Here is a 27817-nt window from a genome sequence, read left to right on the forward strand (position 1 = left end):
ACCCATAGCTTTTCTATCCATTTTAAAATCACATAACCGCAAACTTGCCAAACTTAATTTATATAAATTTATAAGTAGTACAAAAGTAATTATTTATCAAACAACAACAACTAAAACAACTTTACTATTTAATGTTCTATCTTCATTGTCGTGAGGTTTTCACAATATCGTGCGCGATGCAGCCAATCGCTCGCGGGATCCCAAATTGTTGTAAGAATGTAAATTATACTGGCGATTTTTCTATGGCGTCCTTTCAAACTTGATCCACTTTGGACACTGTGCCCGCTATAAGGTATTTCTTGATATTTCATGGTTGCTAATTTCAACTCAGCAGGCATGGACGATGGCTTTATTACTAATAATACTTTGCAAGGCTTCTTTTTATCCCGTGGTTCGAAACAAAGCTGCAACAATATATAGTATAAATGTATGCAAGCACAAGCTAGGCATATCTAAAGAATTGGATTGGTCCTTCTGAAGATACCACTCAACTTTCTCATGAAATTTCAAGTGGTTTTGATGTATTAAATGAGTATAACGAGTAAAAACGTTAATTTTAACGCAAATCCTCAATTCAAAATCAAATAGAAATTTTGTTGTTTAAGAATCAGCTGTTTCAAATTTAACCTCAAGTCTCATTCAATTCACATGAATCTCATCACAACTCTAACTAATTCGTGCGATTTGCAATTTCGGTTTCGGAATGAAATTGTCCGATTTCCATCACATATCCGTATGCTAGCTATCTAAAAGCAAATACTCCTTTTCATTTACTGAGACACTGCTAATAGAAATCGCCACGAACGATTTACACAACAATAAAGCAGAGCTGGTGGTAATTATACTAATATAAATGTTTTATTTTTGTTTTACGCCTTTGCCTCAAATGTGCGATATTGAGTAAATAAAAATTCGTATGTTTTGTTTGGAATTATTTTATTTGTTTTTACGTTTGTGCTTTTTGATTATGACGATTATCCATTTGGATTCTCTTATATATCATAATTTTAAAAAATATAATTACACCAAATCGCGCTGATTACGAATGCATTATTTTATAAGGTTTATCATGAAATAGACACACATTTATACAAATCTTTCCATTATCGTTATTATTTTACTTTGCTCTATTTTTATAGGTATGTATATGAATGCATTCTATTTCTTTCATTCATATTTTTAGTTGCTTTCAGAAGTGTTCCTTTGATAAAGTTTCTTTAGCTCAATTTATAGAACAACATCTACAATAATAATACACTCAAATTTAAAAAATATATATAAGCATACATACACATGGCATAGATATCACTACACAACTCGTTAAACATACATACAAGACATTTAAAACATTTATAGCTTAAATATAATTTAACACATAATATAAATTATTATTTTAGACGCATATTCGAATATTCTTAATTAAACATCACTTCACACAACAAAGCCATTAAAACACAGTTTCTTTTTATATTCTTCCACATAATAACATCTAAAATTAAGCTTTTACAATTACTGGAATATACGAGTATTTAAACCATAACAAAAGCATCTTTTCCGCAGAACAAATAGGGAAACTGGTCAATCATCGTCTGCACAATATCTTCTAAATATGGCCGCAATTGCTCAAAATGGCTCATATCCGTGAAGTCAATAGGAATCAATGTTGGCCACCAGCAAATAGCCAAATTTTTACTATCCATGCTATTTAATTTGGAATTCTCGGATACACTGCAATGAAAAATATTTATCAAGATATGTTAATGTCATTTAAAATTAAAGTATAAGTAGTAATATTAAACTTACTGAACGAAGTGTTCGAAAATGTATTTGAGGATCAAAAAATTTATGGGCGGTAATTTCTGTAATAAAGTCTTCAGTAATATCAATCGACAGCTTCTGTCCGTTTTTACTTCCACATTAATTTTGGATGAGCCAATACCTCGTGAGCCTTTACGTAAAACATAACGATATATAAATATTTAATCAATTTAATAAAAATAAGAAAAAAGATAATTGTCACAATTTATGTACCTGCAATATCTTCTAGTTCCTTAATAATATCTTTGCTAAATAATGGCGGCAGCCGCTTTGAAAAAAAGTCTTTCAACGCTGTTGCCACTGCATTTACTGGAATATCAAGTACATCAATTACTGTATGTGGATCTGAAAAATAAATGAGGAAAATGTGAAAGTTAACATTGTTGTATGGTATTAATGATAAATGCAATACACTGATCATAGGACAACGGGTATAAAAAGTGTTGAGGTGGGTATAAAAAACAACCAAATCAAATTTATGAAGTATGGAATAGACTCGATGCGGCGGCCGCCGCAGCCGACTGGGTTGAAGCGTGACTACCATTGCATGGTGCATAAGTTCGAGACCACGAAATACCAAATAATAGAAAAAGTTTTTTCTAACAAACAAAAATTCCAAATGTATTTCTGCCATGAAAAAGCTTTTCTTAAAAAATATTTACCGTTCAGAGTTGGCTTAAAACTGTAGGTTTCTCCATTTGTGGAGCATCAAGACACGCACCACAAATAGGTGGTCGGTTGGTCAAACACCCAATAAAGGGTGTAAGCGCAAATTTTATATAATGCAAGTCAATAGATAACACAATTGGTCCATTATCAAATGATGAATTAAACTATTCTTCTTTAAATTTCCATTACTCGAGGTTAACTGATTTGGGCATCATTACTTTCGAAGTATACCGAAGCCCTCTATAATATTTGTATATAAAGCAAAGGAAATGTGAACGAATGTTGACAGTGTATAGGGACTTTTCGCCAACAAGTAGAAAACCGTAGAAAAAACACAGAAAATAGAAAATCATCGAGTGACTGAAAGAGATTTAGGGCATCTACTACACATCTCATTGGGAAGTGCAAGAAATATTTTTACTGAAGTATTGGGTTTCAGAAAGCTGTGTGCACAATGAATGCCGTATTCGCAAGCAATAGAACAAAAACAAATTCGAACGCCACTTTCTAAGCAACAGTTAGAGCGTTTTCGAAAGGATAAAGTAGATTTTGTGCGTCGAATCATCACTACGGATGACACTTGGGTCTATCACCATGACCCTAAATCAAAACAAGAGGCCTGGCTCTTCGGCTTCGAAACGAGTTTGTGTCCAGAAATTGGCCAAGAAGGAGTTAGTATCAGTTTTTTGGGATGCAAAAGGAATTTTGTTTGTGGATTACTTGGAAACTGGTAAAACAATAAATTCTGAATATTAATGTAACTTTTTAGACCAGCTGAAGAAAAAAATTCGTGAAAAGACCCAGTTTGCAAAAGAAAAAAATTTGTTTCATCAGGGCAATGCACCGTGTCACAAGGGCATTTTGACAATGAATCTATGAATCAAAGTTCGAATTGTTGGAGCATCCACCGTATTCATCAGATTTGGCCCCAGTGACTTCCATCTGTTGCGAGACCTAAAAAAATGTATGCGTGGAAAGCGTTTTTCATCAAATGATTAGGTCATAACAGCTGTGGAAACGTATTTTGCAGCCCTTCCAGATTCTCACTTCAGGAACAGAATTCATAAAATGGAATCTCGTTGGAACAGGTGTTTTGATATTCAGGGAGACTATACTGAATAATAAACTGTATTTCAAATCATAAAACCATGTTTTTTATCGAATCGCAAAACTATTGAAAAACCTACTTTTTAAATTTTTTAACTAAAATACACTCACATCATATGGCTTATTGCTTTTACTTCTAAAACCAAAAATGTTTGTTCCACGTGTAAAGACTTCTTATTTCAACTCACCTTCTTCGAATTTTTGGAAAAGCAAATCGACGTGCGCTCGACTTCCTGGCACTCTATAAATACCTTCGGAATCAAGACCTTCTTTTTCAATGAATTCTACACATCTTATAAGAAAAGTAGGGATTTCATCTTTGTCTGAGATTAGTAATTTTCCAAAATGAGATTCAGTATTGTCGGATAATCCCTTTGAAGCTTGTTTTAATTTTCGTTTGTGTTTCTTCTCCTGCTCCTTTTCCTTTTCTTGCAATTTTCGAAGTCTAGCATTGTCTTCCTTCAATCGGCGTTTCTCCGTTTTTTCAAAGTCTTTCAGAGATTTCGGATTTATATTAAGCTCAGACAAATTTTCTGACCCGAACAAATTAATACTTTCAGGAACCATGGAATACTATAAAAATTTAAAACGATTAGAAAGTAACAAACAAGCTAAATAAATATTGTCCTACATCTGGTGATTTATCATTCTTTACAAGCTCATTTGTGCAATGTTCGCCTGGCTTCTCTATAAGAAAATGTATTATTTGGTGTAAAAGTAGATATGTGTACAAAAACAAAAATGTCCTTACTAGTATCAGACGCAGTTCTGTGATAATGTTGAGGAATCTCTGGTGGGCTTACGTAGGACCCGAACAGTGGAACTCTCGGTGTTTGTACGGGAATGGCAATCTTCTTTTTCTTGGTTTTTTTATTTGTTGGTGGTTTCTTATTAAGTTTGTAATATGAGCTATTTTGCTGACGCACCTTACGTTCGGTTGAACTTGCACAGCTGTCAGACTCGGTGCAGTCTACAAATAAACCAATTGTAAGGTTAATTTACAATTTAAATACATTTTCAAAATATAACATTATACCTTCATTTTCATAAATCTGCTCGTATTCAGCCAACTCTTCAGAGTCATCTTCGTCACAATCCAATTGAGTATGATTAAAATGGGTATAGCGTTTAGAACATTTATCAGCATCAGAAGCGGGTAGAAAAGAGTCGCCTCCGAAATTCATTTTGGCAACTGCCTCACTAACAAGTTGGAAGTTTTTCATATTTAATTTTCCAGGTTGCTACAATGAACAAATTTGTATTACAAAATTTAAAGTGTTGCTTCAGGCTATGAAATAATACGATTGTACTTAGTCCTGTCATAAGTTCTGTTACAAGTTAAGTCCGTTATAGAAATGCAATTATAATACTTTTTTAATGAAGCTAGTTTTATGAATAGTAAATATAAAAAAATAATTTTCATTCGAAATGGTCAATGTTGAGTGGATTTTGCCTCATAGCCCGGAGTGGAATATTGCTGGAAGGTCAAACGCTCTCCATTAAAGACTGCTTCCAACTGCTTCATCACGCCTTCGAAGACATCCTCCTGGTCTTATACTCTTGCCTCGGTCTTAACCCCTTTTTCGCATAAATGAAGAGATATAACGCCTTTACAATACACTCCCCACGGAGGCTGGATAGTGGCCACGCTGAACTCTTGGAACAACATTTTTTGTGTCTTTGGAAGTTTTAGCATAGATTTTGTCGTTTTGCTTATTAAAAACTTTTTCAACAGTAAAAATGTTTTCATCTGAGAAAAGAATATTTTAAAAGCCTGCCGAGTCTAATTTTCTTCAAGCGCGTTGTCAAAAGATGACCAGTTGAACGACGGAAGGCTTTCATGTGGAGATCATTTCTAATCAGTCTTAACATGGATCTGGTCGATATATTCATTCCCCTGGACATGATTTTCTGCTTTCTAAGGGATTTTTACGAATTCTTTCTCGGTTTTTATGGATGCACTATCAGTCACTTCAGACATTTGAGAAAAACGATTGATCGTGCGGTAGGCAAACATTATATGTGACCTGGTCTACGAAAAGGTACCTTACGTGCGAAAACAAGTTTTCGAGAAAATAGCAGTTAAAGTTTAAACTTCTAAAAAAAATCAGTCTTTTTCGTATTTGTACTTTTCTTTTTTTTTACTTTTAACAAACTTTTAAACAAATTATGACTACCTGGTTTTCGCCATTTTAAAGAGCCTTTCACACACTATTCGAATCAACAAAAAAGTGAAAAATGATTTTTTGACACGTAAGGTACCTTTTCATAGACCAGGTCACATATTAATTTAAACGAAATATTAAGTTTTTTCAGCAATTCGTAAATCTCATTTGCACTTTTACCACACTTTTGCAATGCAATCACTGCAATACAATTTTCCTTAGCTCCCCACTCCATTGTTAACAAGCGAAATTTGCCACTAAACTGAGTATAATTTATGAGTAGAGAATGCAACGAACAAAAGCAAAAATAACGGAACTTTTTTCTTCGAATTTCTTCTCGCCGTATGCATCGCAAAATTTGTCACAGAATTTACGGCAAGGCTAAGTATTTAAATATGAATGTATACTGCAATACATACTTTTAATGTTTGACTGGGGCCTTTTGGACGAATCTTATTTAAATTTGAGTCAATATGACGGCGACCGGTAGTATAGGCGTGTGTTGAACCACTAAAGTTATTCCAAATGGAATTTTTATTTAAATTTCTTCTCGGTTCATTTTTATCATCAAGCCACTCTGAAAAAAAGGAAATATAGTAGACAGGAAATTCAAAAAAAGCTAAATAAAATCATTAAAAAACGAAAAAAAATTATAATTAACAAGAAAATATATATAAATTAACGAAAATATAAGTTTAAATAAACATAGAAAACAAATACATAATTACTTTAGAATAAAACATATTTATAAATTACACTGAATTGTTATAAAACATCACATTTTAGTTGTTAATGAAGAAACGCTCTAATTGCATTGCTTTTTTCTATTACTTGCAAACAAACGTCTACCACAAGGAGGGATCTGATTATTATGTGTTGAGTTTTGTGTACATATTAATATTTTATTTGTATTCGCCTTCGAGGATGCTAAGGTAGTTACCGAAACATTAGACCGGAAAATGTAGAAAACTTTGTTTACGAATACTTCCACTCACTCAGATTTGATGATCAACAGTCATAAACTCATGAATATTGGATGCACTTGTTTAAGCAACTCCTTTCGAAAAAAAAAAAACAATGTTGAACGCAGAAAGACAACGATCGCCGAGTCAACTTTCTTTCTTTTATGGATTCGATGTTTCATTTTCATTTTATTTAAATCTATGATTACAACAACCTTACAGAATAGATAGATACATATATTTGCGTAAATTTTTTTTTTTTTTTTTTTTATAAAGGTTTACATAACAATAAAATTATTATACAAACTGAAAGTAGTGCAGCGCTAGCATCAGAGGCTTTCGTAAAATTAGATCTTACATACTAGAACAAAAGAGAGATATTATGAATAGTGGGGCGCAATTCTCGAATGAAAAAGAGATCTTGGCATGGCAAGTAGTCTGTAGATACTCTTTAACTCAGTAGAGCCGTCGTAATAAGAGCAAAGTTATGGTAGTTTGATTTGAATGTTTTGACATAAAATGAATAGTAAAAACGTAAAATTTTATGAGGAACATTGAACAATAACTTCGCGACCGGGAACAGAGCCACAAATAACATCAAAAACAAACAGCAAGGATTGAAGGCAACGTCTATTGGCAAGGGACCCCAGATGTATTTGCATGCACCGAGCACTATAGGGTGGTAATGGATCAGAGAAATTAAGAAGTTGCAGAGCGAATCGAATAAAATTTCGTTGTACCCTTTCAATTCGATTTCAATAAGAGGTATACATTGGATTCCAACTTATAATATGAATTGATGATATATATTATACAAGCTTCCTAAATTTCTCACAAAACTAACTAACGCGTATAGCGAAAAGGATACGCCTATTTAACAGATTTTTTTTAACGGAACTCTAAGTCTATTCTTATAGTGTCTGTAAATGAGCGATGTGTACACAAAACTTTCTGCACCGATAATGTTTGTACGATTTACGATTTGAAAACAAATTTGTTTTAAAATTTTTGCGGATAACGTTCAAGCTACACATATCATGTTCCAGAACGTTGAAAAATTATAAAAGCATCACATATTTGATTATTATTTATTTTGATTAAGTTTTGATAATTATTTATTTTTCAATTCATTTTTTTTTAATATAGTTCATTCTTGAACAAAGACAATCCTAATCGAAGTTTCAAACTTTGTACAAGATTTATAAAAATTAAAAATTTCAAACGTTTTAATCAGAACAGAAATAAACAATTTGGATACGCAGCTTTTACAACTCATTCAATTTTCTCAAAATCCAAATTCTCGTTGATATTTGATACATTTTTCACGACGGTTTTGCGAATTTTCTCCATTTAAAAATATAGTGCAAACGTTTTTGTTGTAGAATGAAATATATTTGTATAAAAAATAATAAATTATTAAAATTAATTGGAAAAAAATTTAGTAACAACTGTTCAATATGTGGTGCCTTTATAATTATTGAGTGAGTGAACTTTACAATCTTCTTGGGAAACTTCAACCAATGGGGGTCCAATGGACAATATGTATGTATGTGAATTGGTACATATTATGTAAATTCTATTTTATTTATTAAAAGAGTATCTGGTATGTTTGATATATTCGTTCAGACAAGAATGTATTAAGACAAACAAATTGAAGAACCAAATATAAAAAAAACGTGTTTTAAACGTGTACGAATGAAAAAAACAACAACTAATTAAAAACAAGAAACAAAAACAAGTCAAAATCATAAACAATAATAACAATCGTTTACTACAATATACAATAAAACAAGCTAAAATCAACCTGCTTCATGTGTGGCCAATGAATCCTTTGATCCACTTACATCAGCTGCTTAATGAAGGCATGAAAAATAATGAGAGCATTAAATTTGCACATCTTTCAAATAAATAAAATAGATTACATGTTATTTCTTCCAAACTAGACTCGGAAGCCGATACGAATTGACTCTTATATGTACACGTTATGAGTTGATGATCAGGTGGAGCAGGCTCTGGAGGAGTTGTTGGAGGTGGGAAAATCTGAAACCCTTAATAGCAATTTAATAGTTTACTAAGTTTTTCTGCATTACTCTTGTATATGATAAATATATGCTAACAAAGGGGGAAAACAACTAAAACAAATCAATTTAATTTAATTTAATTTAATTAAGGAATAATCAGAAATCGAGGTACACACACGTAAGTTATTTTTCTTTAGTCAAAAATAACCACAAATCACAAGACAATTAAGCAAATACACCTGTGTTCAAAAAAATTGTAGTGCGACGTATTATAAAGTTTTTACAATTATTATGTTTTATTTTTTTCGTTTTTATAAAAGTATAGTACATAGCAATCGTATAACTTAATGCTCGAATCTTGGTATAAAATTCACATAAAATTCAGCATGTAACCCATTTAAAAAATGTATCATCACAATTTGCCACATGCAATTTTTTAGCCCATTTAATTTTAGTACAATAAAGTGTAAAGTGCGGCCGCCGTAGCCGAATGGATTGGTGCCTGACTACCATTCGGAAATCACAGAGAGAACGTTGGTTCGAATCTCGGTGAAACACCAAAATTAAGAAAAACATTTTTCTAATAGCGGTCGCCCCTTGGCAGGCAATGGCAAACCTCCGAGTGTATTTCTGCCATGAAAAAGCACCTCATAAAAATATCTGCCGTTCGGAGTCGGCTTGAAACTGTAGGTCCCTCCATTTGTGGAACAACATCAAGACGTACACCACAAATAGGAGGAGGAGCTCGGCCAAACACCCAAAAAGGGTGTACGCGCCAATTATATATGTATATATATAAAGTGTAAATTTTAAGTCGTTAAGAAATGATGTTGATTTTTGACATTTTTTTTGCATACGATGTTAGGAATTCTCTTCCATATACAGCACATGTTCAGAAGTCTTTTATATGGAAGAAAATCGGCAAGACCTTAGTGGGAAAAAATTGTTCAAAAATCAACGAGAATTTGTAGCCACTTGCCATTTTCACTTATGCATATTAAATAGGCTATAAAACAGAGTACCCAGAATTTTTCTAAAGATACTGAAAAAAATAGGAAATTTTGGTGTCATTTTTTTCTTTGAATGTTGTTAAATTTTTAAAAATTTTGTGCAAAGTATGCAAAGACAAATCGTACAATTCTATTACGAAAATCGACGCTCTGTGAAAAGTATTCATAGCGCACTCAGGCCAACTTATGACGTACAGCGATGAAGCTCATTCCTGGCTTAATGGATACGTCAATAAGCAAACTTGCCGTATTTGGGCTGAGGAGCAAACCGAAGTCATTCAAGAGCAGGCATTACATCCATAAGAAACCGTTACATCCATAAAAATAACCGTTTGGTGCGACCTATGGGCTGAAGGAATCAGCGGTCCATATTTCTTCAAAGACGAGGCTGGCGCGAATGCAACAGTGAATGCCGAACGCTATCGATGCCGGGCATTTAAGCCTGTGATCTCCACAACATACCATACAGCCCGTGAAACAATGGATTTACTGCGTCGTCATTTCGGTGAGCAATTTATCTCTGTCTCGGACCAGTGGATTGGCCACCAAGATCGTGTGATATCAAAGCTTTGGACGTTTATTTATGGAGGTATTTAAAGTCTAAATGCTTTGTGGATAAACCAACTTCGATTGCGCCATTGTAAGCTAACATTACTAAAGTTATTCACGAGATACCAACCGAAGTTGGTGTTTACGGATGGCCGAATTACGGGGTAGTTGCGACCAACAGTTGAAATGGAGTATCTTTAAAACATAAATGCCATGAATGATTCTATACAAAAATAATAAAGATTGCCCAAACAATTTGAATTTTATATGTAATATAACGTAATAAATTCTGGGTTACTAAAGGGTTTTCCAATAAGATGTGTTATTTTGATATTCTTTTAATATAAATGATCGGATGTTTATTTCATTATAAAGAGGAAGATATGCAGTTAATAGTGGAAAATAACATCAGGCAAATGACCACCACAACCACGCTCACAGGACAATATCCTTTTCATGAAATTTTCCATCACCGAATTGCAAAGTGGCTGCCCTATGTCCTCGATAGCCTCACGAATTCCATCTTTGAGGTCTTGAACCGACCCTGGGCTGTTGGCGTAGACCTTCCCTTTCACGTGGCCCCAAAGAAAAAAGTCGCAAGGTATTAAATCACAAGATTTCGGTGGTCAATTGTGATCACCTCTTCGAGAGATAACACGGTCCGGAAACTTTTCCCGTAAAAGATCAATGGACCAATTCCGGCCATAAAAAATCGTTAATCATCTCTCGATATCGCAATCCATTTCAAATTAACACCTGTTATTGGAAAACGCTTTAGTTACGTTAAAAAAATTATTTGTAACCGTCTTATTTTCATACTGACAGGGGGAGGTGATCTTACCCCTTAATTATTTATGTCTCTATTTAGGATTTTAGTACATATACATATACTGTATTGTGAGTTCCGATTTCAGAGATAGATGCCACACAAGTCGTTCAACAAAGGATCTTTTACATCACTGGTGAGGTGAGTTGATCTCCACAGAGCTGCTTGTTGACATTGTTAGACTTTTTTATGGAGTATCGTTTAATATCAATTAAATTAAGTAACAATATTATTCGCGCTAACACTGAAATAGGGACTGCCAAATTGGGTTGCGGCAGGGCGAGCTATTTGAAATCGTTAACACCTATGAATATCGTATTTTTATTACTTTAAACGCCGCTAATAATATCGAGTTCAGAAAATGACAAGTGGCTCACTAACAACAAACAATTTCTCGTTGTTAATTATGTTGAGTTTGGAGCCTTCATTAGTTTTTTCTCATCAAAAGAAATTAATTTCTATAGTTGCAGGTGATGAGAAGAGGGAATTAAAAAGAAGAAAAGTCATATTTCTACTCCAAATAATCGTTCACGTCGATGTCAAGACCAAATTGCTTGGGAAAGTATACATGTACGTATACATCTGTGTTATGTGGAGTTTTTAGAACCACTTTGTAAGAAGCAAACCAAGGTTACCGACAACAAGAATACAAACAGATTTTCTTAATTGGAATGTATCGTAAACCGGTCATAGCGTACCACTTAGTTGGAGAAAACACTGATGATAACTTATCTGCATCAATGGTGTACATCACATAAAACAGTAACTTTCTTTTCTTACGAAACTGTAAGAAATGATTTGAAAAAAAAATTTTTTTCGAGAAATTCACAAATTGCACAAAAAATGCTTCAGGGGATTGTTAAAAATTATTGCCATTTAATTTACTTATTTCAAAATAGTCCACATAACGGCGTTTATATCCGATTTCAAATAGTTTATTGAAATGTTTGAAAAATAAAAATTATGTTTAATTAAATTTGGAAAAAATATTGGTGCAAAATATTAAGAAATACAGAAAATTAATATATACGTTATATTCTGTATATTCTGATATGCATTTTCAATATGAACCAAATCGGACCGACCATGAATACGATTTTTACAAATATCTATACTCCAGCGCCACCTAGCGGGTCCATTTTTGGAAATATTTGCTTTCATATAAATGGTATGCCTTTTGAATATGAGTCAAATCGGACTATAAATACGATTTTTATAAATATATCGACTCCAACATTTCAACAAAATCAGTTCACTGTTTTAGAGTCCATAGGGAGCAGACATGAATTATTCGAAAAACTCCATTTAGGTGCTCGGAAATTCAAAAAGTGTTTCTAGGTGTGTACTTGTAGGATTATATCATAGCATTCTATTTTTTTAAGTACATAAAATTTTAAATGATCTGTGATTTGTGGTGCACTTTCATTTATAAATATTTGAAATATATGTTTTAAAAATCACTTACTTTGATGATGGTGTTTCGGCTTTTCGTTGTCGTCGTAAATTTCATCTAGAGATATATCTCTTTCCTCTGTGATTGTTAGAAGAAAAATACAAGTTTGATCAATTACGGCAAAACTCAATCGAAAAGGGTTAATCATATATATGTGCATTAGGGTGCATCGCTCTCCAAAAAATAGATACCTCCATCGGGGTTATAAAACTTATTATATTTAAAGGCATCCGCCAAAATATTTCCGAAAACCAAAATGCCTTTTCAATGATACTTTAGAAAACTAAATAGGTCAAACATTTTTTTTATTTCCTTGGCAATAAATTGAATACAAAAAAAATTTATGTAAAGTTACAATTTAGTGTCGTTCCTAGTCGGAACATCGCGCGGAGGGTCAAGATTTAACTGACTTATTTCAGCTTACTTAAACCTATTTAAAAAAAACATCCAAAAATCTCATTATTTTGTTTCCGTTGATAAAATTGTAAGTTTATTAGAATAAAATAAGTTTTATAATTGCGGTGGAAAACCCGCAATTTTTTTTAAGGAACCACCCTAATGTGCATAAATTACATTATATAGGCAATTTCACATAATTTACTTGTGATTTAATATATTCATATAGGAATTTGCCTATAATTTGAAAAGAGTAAAAGGCATTGGGTGTGCGCCAGAAAATGGTATTCGCTTGCCCAAATTTGATAACCGACTAGTGAATGCAAAGTAATATTTATATATATTATTTATGTTTATTTTAATAAGTATCTCAAAATGCTATAGTAGGATTTATGCGGTCGACCGAAATTGTATCTTAATGGACCTTAAAATTATCAAACTTGTCGCGAAAATTCGCTTGCCTTAAACTGATTTTAACAACTAATATACCTTTGTTGATTTGATATTTTTTAGGGTGGGTCAACAACAGATTTTATTAATGCTATAATGACTTTTGCTTTATTAGAAAGAGTAAACCTTCATTATAGCTTCATTCAAATGGCTGGTCCGGCTGACCCTGCAGTAGTCCATTCTATTAACCCAAGTTTTCCGAGGGCTCGGCGCCTGTTCAAGCAATACCGCAAACAAAATGGTTTTCGAATGCCTCATTTCTATGCCGCCGTCGGCATAACAATCGACATTGAATGACCCCACAACAAAATCTAACAATGTCAAACCGTAGTTTAGTTAACGTAACTACAGAGAAGAAATTGCGACTCATCTGAAAAAATGTTCAGCTTTAGCAAAATCCCTTTAATTTGGGTTAGCCAACGCCCATAAATATAAGTATCGCAAATGCGTCGACTTTAAAAATCGAATAAACGTGATCTTTGTATTAGAATTAAATCAACATTGAACAATAAAACCATAACCAATGAAGTACCTAAGCGATTAATCTCGTCGATAAAATTCTCTCTAGGATAACATTTCAAAGACAAGATATTGCGTACATATGTAATTCACCTATCCAAAAGCACAATAAACGCAATTTGGTTTGAATTTGATGAATTTTATATAATAACGATAGAGGTCAAACAACTCAGGAGCTATGAATTCCAATTCATTCCATAAATAATAGGACTATGAATAAGTTCGTGCGGTTTTTTTCGAAATTTGAAACTTTATTGACGTAAAATGGTTACAAATTTAATATTCAAAATATTGTCCATCGCTTACTACTACTTTTTCCCATCTTTCTGGCAATTCACGGATTCCCTTTGTGAAAAATTCGGTCGGTTTTGCCGCAATCCACGAATCGATCCATTTTTTGACTTCATCGTAATTACGGAAGTGCTGGTCAGCCAGGCCATGTTGCATCGATCGGAAGAGATAGTAATCGGATGGCGCAAGGTCTGGACTATACGGCGGGTGGGGTAGGACATCCCATTTGAGCGTTTCTAAGTATGTTTTGACCACTTGTGCAACATGTGGCCGAGCATTGTCATGTTGCAAAATAACTTTGTCGTGTCTATCGGCGTATTGCGGCCGTTTTTCTCGCAGTGCTCGGCTCAAACGCATCAATTGTCGTCGGTAGACATCCCCCGTAATCGTTTCATTCGGTTTCAGTAGCTCATAATACACAACACCCAGCTGGTCCCACCAGATACACAGCATAACCTTCAGGCCATGAATATTCTGCGCCGACGTCGATGTTGAAGCATGGCCAGGGTATCCATACGTTGCCCGACGTTTTGGATTGTCGTAATGGACCCACTTTTCATCGCCAGTCACAATTCGATGCAAAAAACCCTTTCTTTTGTGCCGTTGAAGCAGTTGTTCGCATGCCATAAAACGGCGTTCAACGTCTCTTGGCTTCAATTCATACGGCACCCAATGGCCTACCTTTCGGATCATTCCCATGGCTTTTAAACGTTTGGAAATGGTTGATTGATCAACTCCCAAAGTTTTTGCAACCTCTTCTTGCGTTTGAGCCGGATCTTGATCGAGCAATTCCTCCAATTCGGTATCCATGAACTTTGGCGGCGCACCCTCGCGTTCTTCGTCTTCCAAGCCAAAATCACCACTTTTAAAGCGTGCAAACCACTTCTGGCACGTTCGCTCAGATAGAGCATGCTCACCATAAACTTCCACCAAGATACGATGACTTTCGGCTGCTTTTTTCTTCATATTAAAATAATGAAGAAGAATTCCCCGCAAAAACACATTATTTGGCACGAAATTCGACATTTTCAAGTGTGGTAAAAATATTGTTGTTTACGCTTCAAATAAAAAACTTATACTGACGTTTGTGCCTTACGACAGTAGCTCTCCAATGAATGTTTGGAAATGTGGATCGATGGAATAATAATCAAGTTACGCCATCTGTTGTAAAACCGCACGAACTTATAAATAGACCTATTAAATAATTTTAATGAGTTACTAACTGCCTTTGTGCACTTCATATGATATATAATATCAGTACTGTTGGTATTTTATTTTTTGAATACTCATTTCTACACCCTTTAGAGGTTGATCCCGTGTGCGCCCATGTTTTTCAATTTAAGTCATATAAGTATTTTTAAGAGCTGTTTTTGAAGAGCTTATTGTGTAGTTTATTAATGAGTAAGAACCAAATGTCCAAGACAACCGCCATTTAATTAAAAAATAAATAAAGCGGAAAACAGTGGGTGAACAGTCAAAAAGCAGTTATCGAAAGATAGGTAGGTAGGTCAGGTTATTGGCAGCTACCTTACACACTTAGACTTGTCGCTCTAGCGCTTTTATTGCTGCTTGGCTGTGTGGATAAATGACGGCATTCCTGGTGCATAATACTCTCGTGTTTACCGCTCTAAAATATGCTAGTGATCGGGTAGACGAAATGATTGTTTTATCTCCAGTTTTTCGGAGTAGACCCCTCCACCTACTTTATTATCTAATTTTGAGCCATCTGTATGGATCTATCTTCGAAAGTTAACCTGCAATCACTTTTTGGTTGATTCAGGAAGGACATTACATGTATAATGTAATTCCTCTTGTAATTAATTTCCGAAAATTTGCAGTTTGACACACTTCCTTAGAGTAATATTCTTGCCAATTCAAATTAATGAAGAAATGTCTTACCAGAATGAGCCCATTGTGTCATTTGCGCAAACGAATTCGACTGACTTCTCTTACAAAACAAAATGAGATGTCACAATGAAATTATGGCCGTATAGAAACAAATCAACTATTCCGTTGTTGTTGTAGCAGCATAAACATTCCCCATACTTACATACGGGGAATGCTGCTGGAGTGGCAGTCCTTGGCCGGATAAATCCGGGTCGTTTCGGTAACGTACAACCGACTGCTGTGGAAACGTAACTATTCCGTATTATATATTGCCTACATCGTGGTTGTGCCGAACTTGCCGTATGGCGACTCTCCCTATACAAATACATATAATCAGTTCGGCTATCAGTCAAATGCGGTGCCGCAACGGATGCATTGACCACTTCGGGCAGGGCCTTTAAATTTCCATGGTGGATTTAGTTTGTGTTATTTGATCCTGTATTTTTATACTGTCGGTAATTTTTGGCTTTACTATGCAAACTTCAATAGGTTACTTTTCGCTGCCAAATATAAAAACTCTATTGCTAATATTAAAGAACTGTTCCATATTCGATATTGATCAATTTCATAGCGGTTTTTTACTTCTCCTATAAAACTTAAAAGTCGAAGTTGGGAACTTTGTGCCCTTCGGTAACGATATACTCTATATCTATACTCGTATGTATTGCAAGTTAGTAACAAAACAAAAAGATGAGCAAGGATTTCAATAATTGGATTGCTACTTAAGGACAGTTTTAAACTAGTGCTGAAAAACTGGACCTTAAAGTGCTTGCGTAAACACAGTGTGGCACTTTGAATTGAATTTGAATAATTGGTTAAAATGCCCGTGAACGAAGATCGTGAAGTTATAAAGGATTATTTTAATTGCATTCAGTAACTAAATTAAGAATATACACCAATTATCTCTGTTGGGTATGCCAGGAATAATTAAATTATTTCGTCAAGGCTGTAATCCTTATTTGTATATGACTACTATTTATAGCTATAAGCTAATGAATGCTTACCATTTAACGAATTCAAAGATCGTGTTGGGAGCATTTCGTAGTTCTCACTTCCAGATCCATCCGTACCCATGGTGCTAGACAACATATAACTCTCATGACGAGGCGGTGGCCGGGGCAGTTGGTTAACTGAGTTTTCCAAAGTACCTTCTCCAGAATCCAAAGTTATTGACTCCTCCACATGCAAATTCTCTACTTCATACTTATTTTCCCAAACATTTTTCAAAAAGGGCGTATAGAAAGCGACTAAACAGACAAATCATTAATTAGATTATATAAGAGGTGGTATCTAATCTCATATACTTACACTTGACATATTGATCAGCAGAGAATGTCATAAAATTTCCCTTGCATCTATCAGCCAAAGAATTCCCTTCTGTTATTAGAAATTGACAGATTTCACTGCTGAAAAATGCATTTGCGCCTCCACTTTCAGTTACTGCGATTATTTGTAATGGAATGTTGGAATTTTGTACGGCTAAAACACTGGAAAATATATACAATCATATATTACTGATAGTCGTTATGAAAATGAATTTCTTCGTTTTTAATTCACAATTTTATTGTACGACTAGAAATTATGCAAAACGTATTTGAACTCAAATTAATTAAGGGGTTATGCGTAGTCAGTGTTTTCAAAACATTGGATTTTTTTTGCATTCCCTTTAAGTATAGTACCTTAAAAATATTGTGTGAAAATTTTAAGTGAATCCGACAAATACTCTTCGAGTTATTCAACAATTAACAAAGGGCGCTCGGGCGCTCCGGTAATCGATAGCAAAACTTTAAATGCGTTTTTCTCAAAACTATATTTTTTGAACTGGTGATCACTGTAACTTAAAAACCGCTTGGTACATTTTAATAAAATGTATACTGCTTTTGAAAAACATAAAAAACTCGTGACTGATCGAAGGACTTTTTTTTTAATTTCGATTTTTTTAAACAATAGCCGAACGATTAATTACTAGATAATGTATCTTTAAAGATTGAGTTAAAACAGTTGACCGATCAAACAAGCCGTTTTCGAGATATCGTGTACACCGACTTGAAAAATGCCGTTTTGAAAAAAACACGTTTAAAGTTATATTAACAAAATTTGTTTGGTTTTTTGATTTCAGATAATCCAATCCTGAGTTACGATGTACACCGTAAATCGTCTTTTTTTAAAGGAGGTTCCAGAAATCGCCTGCAGCGCGCTCTATAATCAACATTTTCATAAATAAAAAATTTTGTTACGTTCTTGAAGGATGCTTTTATAACCGCCAAAAATTTTCAAATTAAAATATTCTGAAGTTTCTTCAGGATAAATCCTTGACAACCCGTCTTTTATTTGCTTCATAACTGCGTATAACCCCTTAAGTTAATTACAATAAAATTATGTCGACAAGCTTAAACGGTTTTTGTGCAAGTTTTCTGCTTTGGTATTCAGTCGAAAAATTTTAGCTTGATATTTAATTTTTTTTTTAATTATATAGCATGTATTTCTATTTATTTATTTATGTATATATAATTAGGAAGAAAAAATTACCTTAAATTAGCAAATGAAGATCTACGTTTTCCAGAATAGAAATAAATATACCCATGAATTAGTTCTTCGCGGTACTGATTAATACCATGATAAGATGATAGGATAAATTCAATTCGCTTTTTTGAGTCTCCTATGAATACGTCAATCAAAATTGAATGCTCTGACGATTTGCAAGTTGTTGATTCAGCTATTAGTGGGTTCACAATGTTTTCAATGTCGTACTGATCGCCACAAAACATACAAACAAGTATTCGTAGATCGATGTGATTGGTGGAATATGAATCAAAATTTTTCATTTCAGATAGTCGCAAAGAAAGTATAACTATATTAAGAATTTCGTAAACATATTTTTGTTGATTTTGTTGATGATCAATAAAATCGCAGTGCAGCATTTCAGACAATCGTAATCCTTCATTACGCAGGTACTCAACTTCGTTCTCCTTCAAATCTTGAGGTTGATACACCAAAACTATGGGCAAGTTTTCAAACTTGTCCTCTAATTCCAAATTGCACAGTAAAGTACGTTCTAGGTTATCTTTAAGTGTTTCAAACGACTGCTGATTTGAGTACACACAAATTAAACCTATAAAAATATGTTAATTCATTAATAAAAAACAATAGCACAAACAATAATTTTCAAACCTACCACTCGAATGAACATCAATTGACTTAAATGCTTCCATATCTCCATTAGCAATGCGATAATTTAAGTAATATGTTTGGTTCTCATACACATATTCTCCTTTGGATCCTGTGCACATGCGAATATCATTGAGTAAATCACTTGCCAGGTGCTCTGACCCGACTATTAATAAATTCAATGTCCTATCGGAGTTCGACGATTTCCAATTACTAGAATTCTTTTGATTAGGTGATTTATCTACCAAACATTCGTCTACTAAACTATCAACACAATTATGAAAGAAGGGGCAATGCTCGCGTATGGGGCAGTGAATGAAGCCCAAATGTTGGAATAGGATCACTCGTCTCTCCTGGTCAAGCCTATCTAATATCTTATATCTAAAAACCAAACAAAAACAAAATATTTTTATTCATATTTACGTGTAGTGTTACAATAAGTGTTTTGCAATGTCATGTTCATTTACGAGTATAATACTTAAATATGTAGGTATGATGACATATTAGCAAAATAAATTTTAAGCAAAGCACAAATTTTCGCTTTTTCGTAAGAACGGAAGAGCTACTTAGTGAACTTACTATATGTCATGATTTAGAAAATATGTAAGTGCAAAAAACGAATGTCATGGAAGGCAATACGTTTATAATAATAAAACTACCTTTCATCTTCAGTCACAATACTTCTTGTTTCGAGCATACCATTTCACACTTCTGATTTGACACTTTGAGCACACGTCTTCACCTACAGCGATTTTTTTACAACCCATCTACGATTTTATATTAAGTGAGACTAAAATACGCTTCCGTTTATTGGATCAGGTTTTTACACAAAAAAATTCTAATTTTTTCAATTTTTCAAAAAAGTGCTTCATGGCTTAGCACACAACCATTAAATTCTCAACAATTGCTTGCACTTTAAGCGTGGAGCCTTCTCTTTCGAATGCAGTACTCGCTACAATCCTGTTGTTGCTGCTACAACAACTGTTCCCACGAGAGTCGGTTCTACGTAACCGGATCGACCCGGATTTATATCCGGCCAAGAGCTGTCACTTCAGCAGTATTCCCCATACATCTATGGGGAATGATTCTACAGCTAAAACAACAACAATAATAACGGAAACAAACCAGTGTAACTATAGCCTTTCCTTTCACTGGAATGGTATTCATAGTGTATTGATAGAGCATCGATCTTTTTTGAAATTTCACATTAAACTTGGAGAATCCTCTACTGCACGGGCTCTACTGCAGTATTTTTGAGTAGTTTAAGCTTTTCAAGATGACCAAGATGTTTAGGATTAGCTACACCTGTATCATTCGTCCAAGTTAAAAACTGATATTCACAGAATTTTGCGCATTAACTGGGTTCTTAAAGGTCAATCTAATACTCAATTTTACTTCCTTCTTGTCTCCTCTATGTTTCGGTCTGGCAGTTACATCAATCAAGAAAAAGAATAAGCAAACAGTCTGTATGTTACCATTCTTGAATACGACTTAGCCACCTATCGCGGCTACTGAAACATTTAAATTCCGCAAATCTAAATTCTTTTAAACCGTGCATGTCAAATATTAGCGATTGATACGTTCAAATCAGTTCAAACTAATGCAATGTACATAACCTTTTAAATAATATTGTGGAAAATTATGGCTTTTCACGAGTATATTCATTTTTGTCATATTAATATTTTCTAAATTAATAAAAGGAATGAATTTACTATTGACCATGAATTTGCAACACTTATATCGTGAATAATAACCATACAATTTGTATTAACTTAAAAGCTTTATTGTCGGAATTTACCTGGAATCATCCTGTATAAGATCTGTTATAGCTCGAACATCTTCTTGAGTTATAATGTCCACATTTTTAAACTGCTGGAAAAATTGGGCGTTTTCCAACAAAAGTTCAATGAAGTTTTGCTTACTTTTCTCAATTATTTCGTCTTGATGAATATCATAAATTTGTTGACAGTCATGTTCGGATAAAGCTTCGAAACACTCGCGTCCCATAAAAAGCACTCGAACCTCCGACAACTGCTTACCCGGTGTTACAAAGCCAGACTCTTCCAACAATAGTTTAAACTGGTGTTTCCATCTAACAATTTCAACGTAAATATATATTTTATACATATATATTTATTGATTACCAAATTTGAGGTAGTATTTAAGTTTTTATATATTTATACTTTTAGCAAAATTTCAAATCTAATCACCAATTTTTCCGCCATTTTCTACTTTTAAATTAAATTATGACATTTACCCGCGACGAATTAGCAGATGCTAAATAAATAATAAAAAGTTTAAATTTTTTACAAAAAGTTCTTGATGTTAACAAGTTAAACTAGAATTAATTAATATAAATGTATTTATTTATTATTTTTTATATTTTATTTTTTGATTTATTTCAAAAAAAGCTCCGAGTCTTAATTAATGATAAGATAATAATAATAAGTATAACAATTCCAGAACTAAATAAAATCCCGATTCATTCCCCACTACTTAAGTGTTTTCCACTACCGAAAAGTGAAGCGAATCGAAATTGATTCCAATGCGAAAGTGGATTAAAGAAATAGCACAAAATGAGTCTCCAATCTATCAAGGTTAATGTGAAAAGAATAAAAAATTATAAGCCATTTAATTTAACCTTGACCATTTTAGATTGGGCGATGGTAAAAATATTGTGATTACAAATGATTTCGAAAGAAGCATATTTTTATTAGTATTTATTTCAAAATATAAAATGAACTTACCCTATTTTCTTTTTATCTTGCTGTACCGCATTTACGTAATTTCTGAATATTGTTTCCGCTTCTGGAGTGTCCAATACATCAAATGGAATGCGTACTTCATCCTCGGCTTCTTCCATAGCATCTAATTCAGTCCATGATGCTATAGGGCATTCGAAAAAATATTGTTCGAAGTCAGGGTGGTTTCGCAAAATGCCTTTGGCATTTACCCATATATTTTCATCAACAGTTCCTAAGGTGCTAATGTCGGGCAAAAGATACTCTAAGGTGTTGGCAAATTTATCTATATACTGATTCAGTTTTTTATTTAAGTGGTCATCCCGTAACTTTTTCATATGACGTCTGAAAAGCTTCAGACCAGCTTCTACTCCAAAAATATTCAAAAATTCGGTCCATTCTCTATACTGGGCTAATATTTTGGAGCCTTGTGACCAAAACACTTGATAATCAATTATTTGATTGCGAATAAGTCTCGTTACAGCTTCAGTTCGTGTGTCTAACAGCTCCTTGCGTGATTTTGCAGCCTCGTGATATGAGGTAATTTTGATACGACTTTTTACTTTTTCTATCGTTTGAGCAAGAAGTATAAAAGCTAAGTCTATATTTATAGATTCATGCGATGATGTTTCTACCAACTGCACCAAACCCTTATATTCCTTACGTTGGCATATTTTTTCTGCTTCTCGTATATATATTTCATTAGCGTCGTCGTTCTTTGTTGTCACGAGCACAAGTGGTTTCTTATTTTTAAGAATATTTGTTATGACATTGTGGACAAATTCAACTTGCTTCTCAACCGGCCGATTAGGCACTGGACTAACATCAAAAACTATGATGAAACCATCTATACTAAGACGACCTTCGGGCATAACTTTCTGTTCGTATTCCTTCTCTATGCCCAATTGGTTTTTGCATATATACATAAGTTTTTCTGCCGAAAATACTTTCGTGGCTACACACCGTTTATAATATGGTTCCATTTTCCCAACTTTAAAGGGTTGGAATGTTGAGTCGTCCATGAATTCTGTCTGCTCAATTATTTGAAAATTATACTCCACTCCATCTTCAGTGGTTTTTCGTACATCTCCCCAGTATAAGAAATGATCATTATTAACAATTCTTCCACTGAAATCGCTCTATAAATATATATATGTATAATTTCAATTTTTGTAATTTTTATATGTTTTCACTTTGTTAGCCTACCTGGCTCAACACTGATATGTGATCAATAAAGTAATCATCAGCCATCGGGCGAATAAACCTGTTGCATAGACAAGATTTTCCAACACCAACTTGACCCCGATCCTTTTCAGTCCCTGAGAGACCTATTACAGATACATTTATCTGCTTCATATTTTACCTGTTAAAAATAAAACATCAAAAAGAAAAAGAAATAAATATATAAAAATACATAATAAGTAAAATCATATGAGTAAGACAAGTGATTACCATTTGATTTCCCCCGAACTGAAACAAAAAATCATCAAATGAAAGAAAAAAATGTTAAACAAAGGCCGCCTTGACAGCCGCAGAGGTGGCGTTAGGTGCCTTTCAAAATCACGTATTGGTGGAGGACAAGTTTCACCGAACTTATTTTTCCTTTCCCATTTTTTTAACACAAAATCTATGCCGAATTGTTTCAGTAATCATTATTTAAATTGATTCGATACATATTGTCATTCATATATTCATACAATCCAATATTTGATCTTACTAATAGGTTCTGAAATACTAACGTATTTCTGGCCGATAGACTATTGAAGTCTTAGACCACATTCAAATCCTGTGGCGAATATAACTTCGGAATAATCGATTCCATTCGCCGAACTTTAGTCTATATCATTATCAATTTATAAGATATTCAAAAATCATCATTCAAAATTAACAATTTCGATAGAAACGTTATTTTAGAAAAAAAAAACAATTATGTGAAACAACGTAAATCGGTCCAACCATATTCGAAGCAAGCGAGGATGACATTCGCAGTCTATGAAGTGGGAATGAATGAAAATATAAATACGACATCAATTCGCCGGTAATATTACGAAACACCCTCCATAAGTTTTTGGGGGATGATGTCAAACTGTGGAAATAAGTGCCTTAGGAACATTAAAAAACTTAAAACAGATTAAATGCTTTGGCGATATTTTTGTAACTCACACTGAACAAGAACTGTCCATCCGAGCGATCCATGGAACTTAAAATTAGAGCGTTATGAGTTTGTTCCTGTGGACTATTTACATTCAAAAATTAAATATTTTAATAAATCTCAATAGTAAAACATTCGTGTATTAAATTCAATATTTAGAATTGTTAGCCACATTTCCACCTATATCAGAATAGCATTTCGCGCAGATGCTTTATCTGCTTTGATTTATTGTCAGTCAGATACATTTCCAAACTAAGGACACTGTTACGAAGTATCTTGACTTTACAGTCTCAATGTGCACCAACAGATGCAGTTGACTTTAATGTTCAAAGTCACATACATACATACAACAATATTTAAACACCAAGTTGATTGTGCATCCATTGTGTGTATTACGTTCATCAATTAAGTGGCTTAATACCTACACAAATAATTTACATATGTTCGTATATATGTATATATATGAATTGAATCCTCGAAATTTCAACAGCTATGGAAAAAGAGGTATGCTACAGGTAAAAATATTAAGAGTACATACAGACGAGACTTGATATGACTACGACAGGATAGCTTTTTCCTTTAAATGAACCATGCACATTTTTTACAAACCCGTTCTTGCGCACAAGTAACATAAGTAATGAAAATCCAGACACCATTTTTTCAGTACTTAATCTGGTTAACGTCCACTATTTTTCCGACTACTTACTAAAAGAAATTTACTATTTGAAGCTTTCAATAATTATAGCCAAATATATGTATATAATGCTTACAGTTATTATAATTAAATTGCACTATTTAAGACTTGCACACTTTGGGCAAAGTCGTGTACATAAAAATGTCTGACACGGCCACTTTTGCGATGAAGATTCTTATAGTCACAAATAGGCTTTAATAAAGTTTTGTTAAACTTTATAAAACCCTCTGCTGATTTAAAACTCAATTTACAGCATTACAGAATTTTTCACTTCATCACTTTTACGCCGCCCAGTGAAAACAAATAAGTCCGAATATTATCCGAATAAAAGTACCTGTAGGAGAACTGCCATACTTTTCTATCAATAATTATAATTCAATCAACATCACATAGAGATGGCGCTGTATGCGCCGTACATACCTTAGGATACAAACTTGGCAGTACTAACACATTATCTAAATTTAATAAGAAAATAGGTCTAATCATGTACAAATTATCCAGTAACTTAATTTCCGATCTTAGCATCACATTTTGTCAAACATAAAACACAAAATATTCCTTCAATGCTTTCGATTTGTATTTCGGAAAGTGCAGCAAAGGTGACTTCAGAAATACATGTGTACCTCTATATCCTTGGCGGATTCCTATTTCATATTTCGTGTGACTTCAAGTAAACTTTATAAATTTTATCTAAAACATATTTATTTATATATTTATTTTATTTATTATTATTATTATTAAAGGCAAACATACAACCATAGGTTATTTTTACAATTACTAACCTTAAGAATATTTTACATAAAAGGATTGACAGTAAAATCAAAATTAAAATTAAAATTATAGATAGTAGTAAAGAAGTATAAGTTGGAGAAAGTAAGGTAAAAGTAGTAGTAGTAGGAGCAGGGATTAATTGGAAGAGATTTAAAATATGTGGAGCCATTTGAGTACATTCAGCAATTTTCGGCAAGGTAACGAAGCAATTTATTTTTGAAACACGAGCTTTCTTTTATACGTTTAATTTTGTAAGCTAAGATATTCCAAAGACGGACAGAGAACACAAAGTATTGACGTTCAGCCACCAAACAACTGTATTTCATCGGGACTAAGTTTAACGAACTGCAGGACTTTGAAAACATAACTCGACCTTTGAGGTATCTGGGTTCCTGAGTGTTTATGATCTTTTAGAGTAAAACTAAACATTTAAACCTAAGCAAATCGTAAAAGGGTACGGAAGCAATTTTTTTCGCAAAAACAGAAATATGGTCATAACGTTTTTTACAGTACACGTATCTTGCAATGTTGTTATACAAATAAAAAAAATTATACTATACATGAACACGAAACCTTGATAATTTGTAACAATTGTTAAAAACTCTTTGCTTCATGAATATACCTAATGTTAATGAAAGCAGAAGGCGCAAATGCTACTGTTAAGTATTTTGACGTGATAACGTCTTATAATTCGATTTAACAAGCTGCACGCACGAAAAAATGTGTCGTTACCTTGCTCATATGTCGTTACCTTGCTCATTTGTCGTTACCTTGCTCATTGCATTGAATGAACTGCAAGCGAAAGCGCGGAACGAACGACAAAGCAAACGAACGGCAACGTTCGACATCTTGCTCTCTCCTATTTAAGTGAGCGTATATATGTATGTATATGCGCATATGTACATATATAAATTCACGTATTTGTATTTGCATATGCCTTCTTATTGATTATTATTAATTTGATTTACTTAAAGAATTTAAAATAAAACCAAGTTTGTTAATAATACCTGTTTTTTTAATGTTATTATTATTTTTTGCGTCGTTACCTTGCTTGAACAGCATGTTATGTTATGTTATGATATGTTATGTTATGTTATGTTATATTATGTTATGTTATGTTATGTTATATTATGTTATGTTATGTTAAAGTATATTATGTTATGTTAATGTTAACTCAATCTCTATATCCATACAAAATATCTATCAAACAAATAAAATTAAAATTTTCTTTTGAAAAATGCAACCATTCAATCAGTATTTTCTTATGACGTTATCACGTTAAACTATCGTCAGTAAACCGACTTTACAGACAACCTCTTTTTAGTAGAATTGAGATTTCAAAGGTTCTCCAATAGGGGGTTTAGAACACCGACAATATAAACACCGTGAAATAGGTTCACATATGCATTAACTACCAATAAATCCACAAAATTAATCTACGCGTTTACATATGGCAGATTACTTGCAAAATTGGCTGTCAACTGTCAATACTGCTGTGAAAGGATTTTCTTCATAGAACTTATTTTGGAGGGGTGTTTCGGTGTTTTTGGTTTGCTTAACACGTTCACGCCGGCGCGTACCACCGGTGCCTCGCACAAGTCTGCTTCATGGGGCGGCGCGTACCACCGATGGCTCGCACAAGATTGCTTCATGGGACGGCGTGTACCACCAATGGTACTTTATTAGACGGTACCTATGAGATGAGAAGCCATAAACGACTACCCTTATGAAAAAATTGCGTTTTATATAACCTGCAATCGCTTCCGATAGAGCGAAAAGATGTAAACGTTGCCGTCTGTGGGCGAAGACCATGAATAACAGCGCCGGCGGGAACGTGTTAATTATTATTAACGATATGGAGAAAAGACAAGGAGAAGGGATAGCTAATTTAATTGCCCGATTGGCCGCTAATAATAAACAGTTGGAGGAAATCCGTAAACGACGTTTACTGAGGTTTCAAAAAATTATGGCAGCAAAGCGCATCCTAAATTCGATAGTACATTTTATAATAAGTAATAAGAGGACAATGCGTTTATGGACACACGCTTTTTTCTGTTATATGAATGCACAGTATACCTAACAAATACACATAATACCTAACAAACATTTTATTAGAATTATGTCTACAAACCTGTTTTCTTTGCCCACATCCATTTTATTTAGTTTTT

General features: G+C 33.5%; 1 protein-coding gene across 6 annotated transcripts; it reads right to left on the bottom strand.

Moving 5' to 3' along the window:
* Positions 1–919: 919 nt before the first annotated feature.
* LOC128858127 (rho GTPase-activating protein 190) lies at positions 920–25195 on the bottom strand. Of its 6 annotated transcripts, XM_054094124.1 has the most exons (20): positions 24955–25195; positions 24794–24889; positions 23239–23395; positions 22039–23171; positions 21090–21383; positions 19299–19672; positions 18653–19235; positions 17432–17610; positions 17128–17370; positions 12593–12658; positions 8644–8769; positions 8526–8573; positions 6179–6336; positions 4631–4835; positions 4346–4564; positions 4226–4281; positions 3783–4167; positions 2032–2163; positions 1804–1948; positions 920–1728 (listed from the first exon to the last, which is right to left on the bottom strand). In XM_054094124.1, exons 3-20 carry the CDS (start codon positions 23386–23388, stop codon positions 1530–1532), a joined length of 4695 nt encoding a protein of 1564 aa, XP_053950099.1. In that variant the 5' UTR covers positions 23389–23395; positions 24794–24889; positions 24955–25195; the 3' UTR covers positions 920–1529. The 6 variants fall into 6 exon arrangements, with proteins under 6 accessions (XP_053950099.1, XP_053950100.1, XP_053950098.1 ...); XM_054094125.1 differs by lacking the exon at positions 24794–24889 and having other exon boundaries at positions 8526–8570; XM_054094123.1 differs by lacking the exon at positions 24794–24889.
* Positions 25196–27817: the final 2622 nt, after the last annotated feature.

The sequence above is a fragment of the Anastrepha ludens genome, chromosome 3 (genome assembly GCF_028408465.1).
Source record: "Anastrepha ludens isolate Willacy chromosome 3, idAnaLude1.1, whole genome shotgun sequence".
In the NCBI taxonomy this organism is placed as follows: domain Eukaryota; kingdom Metazoa; phylum Arthropoda; class Insecta; order Diptera; family Tephritidae; genus Anastrepha; species Anastrepha ludens.